Source organism: Theobroma cacao, chromosome 4, assembly GCF_053813885.1.
Source record: "Theobroma cacao isolate CCN51 chromosome 4, ASM5381388v1, whole genome shotgun sequence".
Lineage (NCBI taxonomy): Eukaryota > Viridiplantae > Streptophyta > Magnoliopsida > Malvales > Malvaceae > Theobroma > Theobroma cacao.
This window is the reverse complement of record NC_142642.1, coordinates 24832440-24848042: the sequence shown is the minus strand read 5'-3', so window position 1 is coordinate 24848042 and position 15603 is coordinate 24832440. Positions and strand designations below refer to the sequence as shown.

The 15603-nt window shown below is 32.1% G+C and overlaps 1 protein-coding gene across 1 annotated transcript; it reads left to right on the top strand.

The window, feature by feature from the left end:
* The first annotated feature begins 401 nt into the window (after nt 1-401).
* PTEN1 (Calcium/lipid-binding (CaLB) phosphatase) lies at nt 402-4983 on the top strand. Its single transcript, XM_007032590.3, has 7 exons — nt 402-686; nt 1263-1439; nt 1917-2030; nt 3032-3220; nt 3791-4027; nt 4425-4526; nt 4756-4983. The coding sequence occupies exons 1-7, from the start codon at nt 402-404 to the stop codon at nt 4888-4890; spliced, it is 1239 nt and encodes a 412-aa protein (XP_007032652.3). The 3' UTR covers nt 4891-4983.
* Nucleotides 4984-15603: the final 10620 nt, after the last annotated feature.

Sequence of the window (15603 nt, the reverse complement as noted above, 5' to 3'; positions counted from 1 at the left end):
GAAAGGAAAATTTAAGGGAAAGAGGTTTTATTATGTTCATCAAATTAAAAAAAAAGAAAGAAAAATTTTTGTTTTGTAACCTATGCCATTATATTGAAGTCATTGAAATGATGCAAAGCACTTTGACCTTCCCAACATGCTTGTAGGTCTGACATTTTAATTTGTTATTTGCCTATATTCTCATATCTTCAGAAAATACATTTTTAACAAAAAAAAAATTGTTCTTCAATCATATGTGAGCAGAAATATGTTTATTCATTTGATTTTTTTCAAAAATAGCAGATTCAATTTTGTGCATTTTATTGGTCTCCAAGTCCATAAAATTTATGCAGTTCTTTTCAGACTTATTTATTGTTTAGTAGGTACCTTGGCATTCATAAGTTGTCACAGGTATTAGCCACATGGGGTTGAAATTTGCAAGGCCAGGGCCGGGAAAGAATGGAAATGCCACTCTTCTCCTCCAGCATAGAATGCTCGCTTATCTTACAGCAACTTCTTTTATTCGGAACCTGGTGTCCAAGAAAAGAAGGCGAATGGTTGTTGGTGGTTATGATCTGGATATGTCATACATAACAGATCGTCTATTAGCAATGTCATTTCCTGCTGAACGTATGCGAGCAATGTATCGTAATCCTCTCTGGCAGGTGAAGTCTGTGCTAGAAATGAGACACCAGGGGCATTATAAGGTGAAGTATGTATTTTAAATGTGAAAATAATGTTTTCCTATCCTTTAATCTTTTCAAGTAATTTGTGGTCTTATTTATGCTATCTCCTTTCCATCTCATTGCATCTCTGACTCTACGAGTATCAGAAGCATGACTTTGCAGCCATTATCTTCCTGTCCTAGGTTACCCTAGGAGTAGGAAAGTGCAGAGTAGTTGATTGATGAATGGTTGCAAAGTTCTGCTGCAGCTCAGCCTAATAGTAATTGATTTAACATTTCGTTGGATACAATTTTATTCTTTCGGGAAAATACATTCTTTGTTATTTTCTAATTTTTAATGGAGGATATTGCCCTGTCTAAAATGAACAAGTACTTAAAGTTTCATCACGTACATTTAAGCTGAGAATAAGGCTCGATTAAGTCGTTATGGTTTGCATTCTTGCTGACATAGACGACATAGATTTCAAGATCAATATTGGGTTGCTGATTATATATCTTCTTTGGTGATTTCTATGAAAACTAATTCTTAGCTAACCTTTTACAAACTTTCCCTCAAAATTTCAGAAAAAACTAATATTTCTTTGACAATATTTCGCAGATCTACAATTTGTGTATAGAAGAAGACTATGATCCATTACATTTTCATGGCCGTGTGGAGAAGTTTCCTTTTGATGACAATCATGTTCCATCTCTCCAAATGATGAAGTTGTTCTGTGAGAGTGTGCATTCATGGCTATCAAATGACCCAAAAAATATTGCAGTTATACATTGCATGGTATTACTAGCAAGCTTCTTTCTTTTCTCTTTGTTTCTCTTCAACATGCCCTCACCCCTTTTACCCCCCTCACATTCCATTCCATGAACCCATAATTCAAATCCAAGACCTCAAACTTCCTAACAAAAGAAGATACCACCGGGCTATATGGTTATTGGTTTATACCTAACTAGCTTTGACATCTAATCTCTTTGCTTGTTTTGATTTATTAATTGTCTTTATGATTTCAGTAATTTCATTATAGATACAGTGGAAATACAGATGCCATTGCATTTATATGTCTTTGTATTAATATTTCTTGCAATTTTAGTGGTCACCAAGCACCAGAGATTAGACTGATTGCCGTTTTAAATGTATACAAAATTGTTTCTTTGTAGATGTTTGGTAATCTAAAAATGATGGTTGTAGTGGTATTTATTTTTCTTTATTAGATTAGATAACGTTCTCAACTTTGGTGTCTTTCACCTGAACTTGCAGGCTGGCAAAGGTCGAACAGGATTAATGGTGTGTGCCTACCTTGTTTACAGTGGCATGTTAGCAGAGGAAGCTCTTCAGCTATATGCCCAAAAACGGACTACCAACAATGAAGGAGTAAGTAGAGTTAGGTATAACGAGAATTTTCAGATGTAATTTCAATGGTTAATAGATGATGAAGTATGTTGTATGAGTTAGTTGATGCTTTATTTAATGAAAATGATAATTACTAATCAAATATATATATTTACATTTATTGAAGATTTAACTGCCAGAAAGAATTGAAACTGCAGAACATTGTGACTAGTCAAAACATTTTAATGAACTTGATCAGTGAAAAAGATATGCTTTCTAAAAAACTGGAAACAGATAATACTATTTATATAGTTCTCAGTTGAAGAACTCGTTCAATGTTATTTGAAGTATAAAGGGATTCATAAATAAGTACATGGTTTATTATGGAAAAATCTAGTGCAATAATTTCTTACTATTTGAGGTTCTGATGGCGAGTTTATGTAAGGATATGTAGAATCACCATGATATTAGTAGCCAAAGTGGTCCTCTTCTGTAACTTGCCTTTACATAAACCTAAGGAAAACTTCATTTGCACCAATCTCCTATCTGTATATCAATTTATCTATCTACATATTGTTCTGATAAACAAGATACTAATAGAAAAACTGATCACATTTAGAACTGATCAATATTCCTACCAAGTTTATGGTTACACTAACAAGACAAACTATCAGGAAGCTTTGTGATTGATCTAACATGCTTCATTAAGATTGATTAATTGTACTTATAGATAGCTGAATTTCATGGAACAGTATACAGTGATGAAAATTAACAAGAAATAAACCATCTACAATCAAGAACATGAAAGAAATTAATGTAGAAGGACTGCCATGCAAGGTCAAGTTTTAGGCTCATATGCTCTTAGAGTTTTCACACAAAATTGAAACAGGGACTTATCCAAGCTGCAACAAACATGATGTAACTCCAAATACTCTTTCAAAGAATTCACATCCTTGTAAACATCTTCCAGTATATAAATGTGCTTTCAAGAATGTTCTATTATGCATTCATGCTGTTTTAACTTTCTGCACTTCTTCTGATAGGTCTCTATACCAAGCCAACGTCGTTATGTGGGGTATTGGGAAAATATACTTTCATTTCCAAGGGGAGTTAGAAATGGACTTCCAGATGTCAACTTGCCTCCACCATGTGGTAGAGAATTGCGACGAATTCGTCTTTATGACACCATTGCCACAACCTCTGTCTTCTTTGTGGTCTCAGAGCTCCAAGAGGTTACTCCATTCATGCCACTAAGTTTGTGAATTCACAACAACTAAAGATTCATACTATCAACTGAGCTTGGTTTCACATATCCTTAACCAAATTTCTAGGGTTGTCTAGAAAATCTTATATATGATCAAGGGAAAACTAAAATTAATCCCATTTCAACCTAAAATCCCTTCTTTCATCAGTTCGAATTTGCAATGAGATTGCATTGGGTCCTGGTCAATAGTCACTCCAGATCTTAATACTTCTTCTTGCCTGCAAAAAGTTAGTGGCTAAGTGAATGTAGGTTGACATGCTAGTTTTAGAACTTAGCATCTAACCTTATCAATTGGTAATGTCATGCATTAGTAGTTGTTAAATTTTGAAACAGACTCAGGTCATCTAAAGTTTTCCAAAACGCAATTCTTTATCACTTGGAATGTTTTTCATTTTTGTACTTTTGATGTTGCAGGCATGTACCTTGGACTATTACTGCCATTCTTAACTGTTCCCTCAGTAAAATGAAGTTTATCTCAATTCTAAGCTATCTTTTCTTCTTTATTTTCTCACAAGCTATTACCACCCTTACTGCACAGATTCCTAGTCAGATGTACTGTCCACCTGTTGAAGTTGCCAAGAGTTGCTGTAGAGAAATCAATAAAGGATATGAGGTTAACAGCAGTCCTCGGTACTTCTTGTCATTTATTGAAGGTGAAGAAGAAGGGAACACATCAGAATCAGAAGAACCTCGTGTCGTAGTCCAAATGGACACAGAAAGTCCTGTATTATACCAGAAGACCTGTCTTGACTATCATTTCAGTAAACCTGTGCAAGTAAGTCGCTTGTAATGCTTGCACCTCTATTTATATGTCTGCTTTGCTATGATGTGTTATGTCAAATTCAGAGTTGGCGATGCTGAGTATTTTGGCTTGCAGTAGAAAATTTTGGTGAAGAGTCTAGCAAAGTATTCAGGACTATTATCAACATTAGAGTAATTATTCAGCAGATGGGTTTAACCATGTTTTTTAGATTAAATTAAAAGGAAACTATACTTCTAGTTTGTATGGGGAGTTCTTTGGAATTACTTGCATGCATATGCTTAATGAAATGGTGTATTGTCTGGAAACATGTTGAGGATCTAGATTTGCTCAAAAAGTCTTGCATGCCTTCAAATTTATATTCTTGTTACCATTTAGTACCAAGGGCATGAAAATTAACTAAGTTGGACAGGTTAGCGGAGATGTGCGAGTTATATTCTATCAAAAGATGATTGGGGGTCGTCTTTTTTATGCTTGTTTCAATACAGCCTTCATAAAAAACAGCTTGCTACAGGTATGTTTATGGTTTCCTCTAAACGTTTTCTTTGTTTCTTAATATGCTTCCCTACTCTTAGGAGACAAAAAAAGAAAAGAAAAGAAAAAGAATAGAATTGCCTGTCATTCATATATACGTTATGATAATGAGAGATATGGAAAATTTAAAGTATCTAAGTTTTATGAAGGATACCAAGATTAAAATTTTTTTGCATCTTTAATTTTACTTTATATCTCAACTTTGCCAGTTTACTATCCGGGATTTGGACAAAGTTGGGAGCACAGGTAGATCAATATGTGGCCCTGCCTTCTGCATGGAGTTGCTATTTGGTCCTGCTAATCCTAAGCATTCCGTGTCATGTTCATCTGATTACGACAACTAAAGTCAATATCTGTTTAAGAAACGATACGATGCACCTTGTTTGTTTGATTTTTCTGGCAAAATGGTCCATTTGATGAAGTTATGGATCAAGTGATACAGCAGCTTACACGCTGAGCGATTCTGTAATCTTGCCTTTGGGTGGTAAGATACTGGAATGAGAACAAATTTTGTACTCATAGATTTGAGAGCATTTGGTAGGAGATGAGATTTATATCAATGTTTGACACTGATTGCAGATATGTCAAATTGCATCTGTATCATCTATCTCCAAGGTTCGCAGGCAGATATTTCACCTTTTGTCTCTATCTTAACTTCTCCTTGACTATTTATTGCTCCCCTCAACAGGATCTAGCTCTGGACTTGGTGCTCCTCTTTTAAATTGTGGTGTCCATTGCTCTGCATCGCTTAAGAGTTTTTATATTGAATTGAGAGATATAGCTCTAATCAGAACCTTAATTAGGAACTTCCAAGTAGAATGTATCCTAGTAGACGAGAGAAGTGTAGTTGAACTGCTTACATATGAAGCATTTCTAAAAATGGGTGATGGCCCAAACAACCTTAATCTTGCAAACCAATCTACAGGTTTGCGAACCAACCCTCTCAGTTAAGGGTATCATCAGTCTACCAGTCACCATAGGCCAAGAAAACACACACTTAGCCTCATAGTTGATTTCATGGTAATACACCAACCCTCGACGTATAAATGCCATATTTGGTTGCCTACTAATGAAATAGACCAGCATGGTCATTGCCATCTGTTGTCTCACCATAAAGTTCCCAAATCTCACGGGTATTGGATACATCCAAACCAACCAAGCAATTGCCAGGCTATGTCACTTGCTTTCTCTTCAATTGTCTAAAACCGCTAAATAATCGTCCAAACAGGGAAACCAGGAAAACCACAGTAGGAGGTAGAATGTCAGTGAAGTTTTAATGTGGTACATAGCAATTTGACAAATTTTAACCCCAGAAAGCTTGGATGATGGAGATGAAAACCAAACTCAGTAAGTTAAAGCTAGTTGAACAAACCATAAGGGAGATAATAAGAAAACCACCTACATGGGTTCTTAAATGATCAGGCACACAATCGTTTATTCTTGCAACGTAATGCTAAAGTATTCACCTAATCAGTAACAGACATGCCAAGCATACATCCATTTGTCATTACCTACCACTTGAACGTAGACCCTTCGCTAAACTGATAAAACAAAAGAAGAGGCACAAGACCAAATTATCCAAGCTATCAAAGTTGAGGTCAATAATTTCTGCCAAGCTGAATACATCTGGTCCAATATCCCGAGTGGTTCTCCAATGTGATAATGGTGAAGAAAGTTATTGGAGGATTTTTTATTTTCATTCTCATACATAAAATTATGGGGATTATTCTCTTATGTAATCTTTTCTTATTAACATTTTTCTTTGCCTGCATTCCAAGAAAACTTAGGATTAGAATACTTCCTTTTATACTATTTTCTTATACTCCAAATAAATCTCATATGTATATATGTTTTCATCTTGTTAACGAAGAGTATGATTTTTTTACTCTATTCTTTTGAGTTATTTTATTTTTCATCGCATCAAAGCAGGTTATGAAATCTTGATTTTTTTAAATGATAGGAGATGATGCGAACAATGACAAAGGCAAGAATATTGAAGAATTGGTGGCAAGTGCAAGTGTTAATCAAAGTAAGGCCATTGATGCTACTTCTCCATACTACTTGTATTTGTCTAATCATCCAAACCTGATTTTTGTAACGCACCTTGTCAATGAAAGTAAAGATAATTATTTCACGTGGAGGCGTAACTTTATGAACGCGCTCTATTCCAAAAACAAAGCAAATTTTGTGGATAGAACAATAGAAAAGCCAGATGTTCGTTCTCTGGATTTACAGTCATTGATACAATGCAATGCAGTAATTCTTGTTGGTATGTGCCCTAAACTCAATTGGATTAATCAACAAATATATATTGTCTTTTAATGCATACTTAATCGCATATGATAGAGGTTTTTCTTTATGTTAGTGCAATAATAAGGAATTATTAAGTACTAATTATATAAAGCCCGTAGAACATAAAGGCTTTGCAAGAGAATTGTAAAGTTGTTACAATTATGAAATCACTATGCATCAAAGCCATATTCCTAAAATTGTTCTTGATTATTGTATTGTCAAGATAAGGCATTGACAATACTAAAAAACTAGTACATGTTAAGCTTCCTTACTTGGGAAGTAAGCAATCGATCTCATAAATTAAAATATATAGGATGCTTGAGGATGGCATGTGGTTGCTTATTAGAGAACAAGTTCACTGAATATGACTCATTATTAGAACTCCATTTGATATTTCATTCATGTGTTTATGGAATATGTTCTCATATAATAATCGTGCAACTAGTTCTCAGACTTGAGACATCAGATCATCTTGTATGAAGAATTACATACTTTGATTTCACCTTTACAGGTTTGGAACCGACTAGATGCCTAAACAAGACGTTTTTGGATATACCATGAAGCATGTAAAGGTGGATGAGTGGTTAAAAGAGGATTCATCACCCCAAATGATACGAGGAGATGTATCTCATTTGTTCTCAATTCTTGATTAATTTGTATAAAATCTTTCGCTCAAAAATGATGAATTTGAGAAAAGTTAGTTTCCTAAATTCATAAGGTTAGTCATAAATTATGAGAATTAATATGTAATGTCATAAGTAGACATTGAGTCATGCTTTATAACATATCTAGGATATGTCATGAAAAGATTGTATTACATTGAGAAGCTCATCACTGAAGGGTTTTGTCAAATTCTTTAATTAACTTTCTAACATATGGGTGATCATAATGTGTTGCTAGATATCGCTCATGATATATAAATATAAATCAATTGTCAAATTAGTATTTGATTATTATTTTATATTTATGGCCAACATGTTAGAAGTCTAATGGGTCACATATATTAAATGACATAATTGAGATTAAACAAAGATAATCACTTAAGTTAGACTTAATTGAAATAAACAAAAATAAAGTTTAAAAAATTAATTAAGTTCATAAGGACTTAATTGAATAAAAATACAAATGTTGTATGCAGGGATATGTAATATATTATTTTTTTGATTATATAATATATTGTTTATGATTTATTATTAATTAAATATATTATTTTCAAAAGTATAATTTGCTTAATTATATGTCAATATCCATAATTAAGTTACATATTAATATTATATAGTATATCAAATTAATATTATAGTTTCATACGTTACAAAGTTGGTATATATAATAACTACTCTATAATATATATATATATATATATATATATATATATATATATATATTATACTCGTCTAATTTTATAAAATTATTTTTATATATTTAATAATATTAGTATATTAATTATTCCAAACAAAATATATAATATTATTATTTCTTGTTTACATAATATATTTTATTCTAGATTTGAGTTTTTTGAGGTTGCCATATTTAATATCATATATTAATATTAACATATAATTTATATCATTTAAAATATATAATTACATGTAAACTTATATTAATTAATATAAGTTTATATATATATATATATGTTACCAATTTTAAATACTTATAAAAACTCAAATATATAGTATACACAACAAATTAAAATATAATATTTTTATTTTATCCAAGTGAAAATATTTAATTTTTTAATTATTTAAATAAAGTTGAAAATAACCTTTGTGATAGATTTTCAGTGACAGACTTATGACGACCAATTTTATTTTTAATCTAACAAGGTGCCTCTTTTTCCCTCCAAATTAATTGTAACAAATCCATCACTATTTTTGTCACAAAAATATAATATTAAATTAAACTAATCCTTATGATAGATTATTCTGTCACAATAATCTCTAACTATACTTAAATTGGCAATGTTATGTACTTAAGCTGCCCAAATTAAATTTTCATCATAATTCCGTTACTAATTTTGTCACCAAACAAGGAATCCTAATATTGTAACGGCTTCAATCACAAAATTTTATCACTGATTTTGGTACCAAGAAAAAATTTTTACACCCAAATTAATTGTAACGGATTTAGTGAAAAATTTAAAATGTTGTCATAATTCTGTCACGAATCTGTCACAAGTTCTTAGAAACAAATTATCATTAATTCTATCATAAAACCGTCACAATTCTGTTGCTATAAGTCATTATTTGCGACAGAAAATAGTAACGAAAAATTTTTCATCACAAGTATCCGATTTTCTAATAGTGATAACCAAGTTGCTCTTTTAATTAGAGGCTTGTTGAGTTACTTAAAGCTAAACTTTTACATGAGTACGTTTGAGTTATTAGTGAGTCTTACTCAACTAGTACCGTGTGGTTCAGATGTATCACACATGATTACAAAGTATTGGGGATAGTTAGGCATAATGTATATGATACATTTAGACAAGAAGTTGTTACCTAATTGATCTAGGAGTTGTATAAGATACAATTGGTAAGCTAAGTTACCTACCTATTAAGTTCATCATGGCATGTTGATTCACTCAAGGTTATGGTGGGATGAAAGGGGTCATAGCTCAATAAAAAGTTTAAAAGTTAAATTTTTCAAAATATTATAAGAATGCTATTATTTTGATAAAATATTAAAAATAATCATATAAGATTTCAAAACTTTGTCTTTATAATTACATAACTTGTGTTAATGACTAAGCTTTATATATATGTTGGTTTATACAGGATATAAATCGATCATGTCGAACAATTTGTCACTTAGAAGCATACTTGATGCAAACAAGTTGACAGACCTAAATTTCATTTACTGGTTTCGCAATATCAAGATTAAAATGAAAATAAGAGAAAAAGGCTTATGTCTTAGATGTTCTTGTTTTTGAGGAACCTAACGATGATGCTACAAATGAGGAAAATGAGGCCTATAAAGTTTATATGGATGATCTCGATCAAGTCACATGTGTGATGTTCACTAGTATAGCTCCAAAGCTTCAAAAGCAACATGAAGCTATGAATGCCTTGGATATTATCCTAAATTTTAGAGAAATGTTCGATAAAGAAAGTTGCACAAAGAGATTTGACATTTCAAAAGAATTCTTTCGATATAAGATGTTTGAAGAAAGCCAAGTAAGGCCTAATATACTTAAGATGATAGGTTATATCACTCGACATGAGTAGTTGGGTTGGGTCATGGATCATGAATTGAGTATAGACCTTATACTCTCTTCGTTAGCAAAGAGCTATTGATAGTTTGTGTTATACTTCAACATAAACAAGATTGAGGTAACCATATTAGGCTTATTGAATATGCTCAAACAAGCTAAGAAAACCATTGCGAAGGAGAAGCTTTTAGTTCATCTTGTCTCTCCTAAAAAAGGTAAAAATAAAAAAAATTTATGAAAGACAAGGGTGAAAAGGCATCAACTTCAAAAGGTATAAAGCCTATTGTGCTGGGATTCCACCTCATTCTCAAACATGAAATTAAAAACATAACATAGCGAAAAAATAAAATATGCATTTCATTAAAGAAATAGTCAAATCCTACATAATCAATATTTGAGTTTTTCATGTAATTTTTAAATTAATTATAAATATTAATAAGTTTAAGTATTACATACCTTGCTCTAAATATCGTAATCAAGAGCCAATTAAATCCAAAAGGCCTTGTAATGAAGCAAGAAACTCGAAAAAGAGAATAAGTCAATTTGAAATCATGCAGCCGAAATCTTTGCTTATTCATTTTTAGGATTTGTTAAATTTCCAACCACCCAAGTGTTTGGCCTCTAATGGTAATCCCCACAGTAACTAGATAAAACCTTCTCAAAGGTAGGATTTTACTTGTGCTAGCAAGTTTTGTTTCTAAAATAAAAAAACCAAAAGTTTTTGCCAAATCTTATTTCTATCAAACAAAGAAAGCTATTTTTCTTTTCTTATTTTTATGAAACGGTTAAGAAGTGGTTGAAAACTTGAAATTTTAGTTGGCTAACATATTTATATAACCAAACTAAGTTGTAACCCTAGATACAATATTTAGATTTCTATTCAATTAAGTCCTTGTGAACTTAATTAATTTTTTTACTTTATTTTGGTCTATTTCAATTAAGTCCAACTTAATTGATTATCTTTATTTAATTTCCATCATGTCACCTAATGTGTGTGACCCATTAGATTTCTAACATATTGGCAATAAATATAAATCATATCAATTTAAAAATTGATTTATATTTATAGATCATGAGCGGTATCTAGCAATGCATCATGACCACCAAAATGTTAGAGAGTCAATTAAAAAATTTGACAAAGTCCTTCAGTGATAAGCCTTTTAGTGCGATATGATCCTTTCATCAAATATCTTAGATATGTCATAGAGTATGGTTCAGTATCTACTTATAACATTCCATGTTAGTTCTCATAATTCATGACTAACCTTGTGAATTGAAGAAACTAACTTTCCTCAAATTCATCATACTTTAACTAAAAACTTTATATAAGTTAACTCAAAATTGAGAACAAGTGAGATACATCCCCTTATATCACTTGCGGTGATTAATCCTCTTTTGATTACTTTTCCACCTTCGTATGCTTCATGGCATACTTAAAAACACCATATTTAGGCATCTGGCCTCCTTCAGACGTAATTATATTTGATAAGAGAGTGTTAGTTAAAATTTTACCTATGCAAGTATACGTATCAAACAAATAGTATACTAATAAGTAGAGTATCGATCCCTTAGAGAATTATTCCAAAAATTTACTAAGTATTAAAATTAAAATAATTTAGTTTTATTCAAACAATCAAAATTTGGATAACTAAATTAACTAAAAATTAATCAACTAGAACTAAACTAATTAACATTAATTAAAAATCAAAGCAAAAATATAATGGAATGCAAATCAAATTAGAAAAACCTAAGATTACAATATCCCTCACACTTCATCTAAATCTTACCTTTCTTTCTCCTAACTTAATATCTAAATCTTACCTTTCTCTCTTAACTTAATCCAATGAGTTGAATTGCAAATCTAGGGTTTTCAATTATTTATAATGCTCTCCTGAGTCTCTTATAAAAATATCTACTTTAGCTAAAACATTATATTTCTATGTGAATTGAAATTAAAATAGACTCATTAAATTCAGGTTTTAACATTAGTTACATACAACATATAGGTATATTCTTATCTTATACACAAATCAATTTATTCATTCAATTAAATAAATATGATCATATGCTATTCCTATTTTAGTCTACACTAACCTTCTTTTCTTAAGTTTGTTTAGGTTTCTAGATCAATTTAATTGGTGATTAAGAAATTAAAAATATTAAGAATAAATTAGAATAAATAATTCTATTTATTAAAAATAAGCTAGAAAGAGATTAAAAATTTAAACTATAAGTGAGTTCAATTGTAATCCTAAAAAAATAAATTTAACTACTCCTAGTTGCAATAAAAACAAAAACCATATTAAGTTTAGCCATCAAGAGTAATCAAGAATAATAAAAGCTAAGAAAGAAGAAAATAAACAAATTTTGGCAGCTTTGATCTTCAATCTTCAACCTCAACTTCTAACTTCTTAAACCTCTTTTAGGATTTCTCCTCAATGTGTCTATGTGTCTGACTTCTCCCTAAGCTAACTATTTATAACCTAATTTAACATAATTCTACCTAAACTAAACTATTTTAGCCTAAAAACACTTGTTATGGACTTACAATAAGTATAAGGCCCAATAGGGACTTAGTCAGCTCATAGCTTGCTCTTTTCCATCTTGTTTCTTCAATTTTCCAACTTAACGTTGCGGCACACCCCATCTAAGCCACAGCATTGTAGTACCCTGTATTTTGATACAGTGGCTAATAAAGTTTATGGATGCCAATTGAGGTTAATTACCAAGTTAAAAAGGATAATTCAGAAATGAACCTGTGAAATCTTGATCTCTATAAACACATAACTAGAAGTAGAAGCAATAATGCGGATCAGGGGTAATTTCGTAATTTCTCGTGGTGAGCTCCTACGAGTGGGTTTTTTTATGCTATTAAGGTCTAAATAGGCCTAAGGAATGAATAAATGATGTTTATGATGGTAAAATAAATGAAAAAGATAAAAATAATGATAATTTCCATGGTAGGGGTAAAATGGTCATTGTTCATCTCCGGTTGAAATTTTTACGTTTTCGTGAACTCGAGTATTTTTAGACTATTATGGACTTTGTTTCGATGTCAAAAGAGTAAAAAGGTTGCACAAAGGATGGGAGGAAGACAAAGCTACCATTTAAGGGCATTTTGGTAATTTTAGTGAAAATTTGGATTAACTTGAAGCATAAATATCTAAGCTCCAACAGCTTCCAACAGCTTCTCCTTCTTCATCCCAGCCCTTCTCTTCATTTCACGTTTTCTTCATTCTCCATGGGAGAAAAACCTTGAATCCTCCATAAATCTCTCATGGAAAGTCCAAATTTCATGCTTTTGCCCACTCCTTCATAGGGTTTTTCATGCTCTTTCACTTTTACACCTCAACAGCCTTTAAAAATCTTTGTTCATCACTTTCTCTCACTAGTTGGAAGTTTTAGAGAGAGAAAGAGAGACTTGCCATTGTAGCTTGAAAACTCTTGAAAATGAGTTCAACTATAAGTCCACCAAGGTGAGTAATGAATTAGATTTAATTTTCAAGTTGTTGATAATGGTTGATGATTAGAGTGGTCAATTAATCTATTGTTGAGATTGTTAATCATTTTTAGAGTGACTAGAGTAAAGTAAACAAATAGCCACTTAATGGTAATTGAGAGCTAGTTAGGAATAACTAGCTAAACTTGAATTAGGAAATAGCTTTTGAGAGTGTATTAATGCCAATTTGGGTTGGTTGTGATGTTGTGTGTGTATAGGTTCCAACAAGGCCTCACATGTCCAATTGGAGCATTAGTTGAGGTTAGAGTCAAACAAAAGAATCAACAAAGCCGGTGAGTGAACTTGCATTTCAAAATTGTTTTGGGAAAAATAATTGTATTTGTATGAAACATTTGAATGATTTATTCCAACTTTTCTTTAAAAATGTGTGCCCGGGAACAAGCCTTTGATAAAACGTTTTGATATTGTGAAAATGTGAAATGTGTAAAAGGACAAACCTATGTGCTCCTATATTATGTTGATATATACATATATATACGAATATATGTTGTGCATTGATGAATAATGTTGTGTAATGATATTGACCCGGCTATGTGCGAGTAGGAGTGAGCATAAGCCGATGATGACTCAGCTATGTGCGAGTGGGAGTGCGCATAAGCCGATGATGACCCAGCCATGTGCTAGTGGGGAGTGCATATGAGCTGATGATGATGGGAGGGTGTGCATGATGATGATGGGAGGGTGTGCATGATGATGGATATATATATATATACATATATAGATATGTGTGTTATAGAAAGTTTATGAAAATAATTGTGATTGTGTTGTGTGTTGGCATTGTTAATTGCTCCAAAAATTACTTTTTATTTCAACAAGAAAAGGGCTTTTGATGTAATAAGACCCATTTCACTCAAAATGCTCTATTTCTCGCTACAGTGAGATTCATTTTCATTGCAGCGAGAAACTCTCGGATTTTAGGGGTCACACTGGCCTGATTCTCGCTGCAGCGAGAAACTCTCGGGTTTTGGTGCAGTGCTTTCACTCTGATAAAGATTTTGACCATCTTCCCACCTGAAATGGGAAAAGTGGTAAACATAAAAGTTGTAGCCCTGCCTCTTATCTTTCTAATGGTCTAAAAATCAGGTCAATTGAACTTCTGTAGTGGTAGATATGATAGAAAAACTGAAATATATGCAAATTGAGACTGTTTCTTGCTGCAGCTAGAAACTTGCTGCCATGCTTGCTACCTTGCTTGATTTTGACCTATTTTTCACCCATTTAACTTCATGGATTGATCATGGGTTTTTGCAACACTATGAGGTTATTGATCAAAGTTTGAAATAAGGAGTTTTTAATAAGAAATTAAATCAATTGCATTGTTTTTTAAACAAGTGCATCATATTTTCCAAATTCCTTCTACCGATTGCTTGTTCCCTTCTTGTGTTCACTCTCTGAGTTTTTTGCTCACATTTTTAAACTTCATGTTTTCAGATTTGGAGGTAGTTGGGACCTAGATTGAGTTGTCCACGTATGCTCGCCTTCTTATGCTAGGTATTATGGCATCTCAGTAGCTGTACCTTCACTTACGGTCACTCCGTTGACGGTCAAGAGTCTTATGCTTGTGTACATGTATAAGTAATGAAGACCACTAAGATTCATGTTAAAAATCAAATATGTATATTTGATTACTGATGCCATTATAAGGTGGCAAATAAGTGATACTATGTTAGCATAATACAAATGTGAATATTGGATTACTATAAAACGTTACTGAAATATTTATAATTGAGAGTTGCAATATGTGGTTTTAGAATGATGATCGGTTTGCATAAAAATGCTTGCTTAGGCTTAGTGGGCTATGCCCATTGGGCCCATGCACCGGTCATGGCCCGGTATTTAGGCTGTGACAAGCATTCCCTTTGCTTCATGGCTTTCTTCTTGTCGACTGTTGCACTCTGTCAACTTCAACTACAATTTTCTCTATCTTCGAGGTAGAACTAGGTAAAGTGATTCATGAAGGTTGTAGCTCTATTTGTTAGCTTTCCAATGGTCCAAGAATCGCATCATTTGGAGATCTGGAATGAGAGTTATGCTCAAAAG

Coding starts and splice junctions, on each gene's coding strand:
- PTEN1 (XM_007032590.3), top strand. CDS start 402: ATGGGGTTGAAATTTGCAAGGCCAGGGCCGGGAAAGAATGGAAATGCC. Junction 687..1,262: donor GACACCAGGGGCATTATAAG/GTGAAGTATGTA, acceptor AATATTTCGCAG/ATCTACAATTTGTGTATAGA. Junction 2,031..3,031: donor GGACTACCAACAATGAAGGA/GTAAGTAGAGTT, acceptor TTCTTCTGATAG/GTCTCTATACCAAGCCAACG.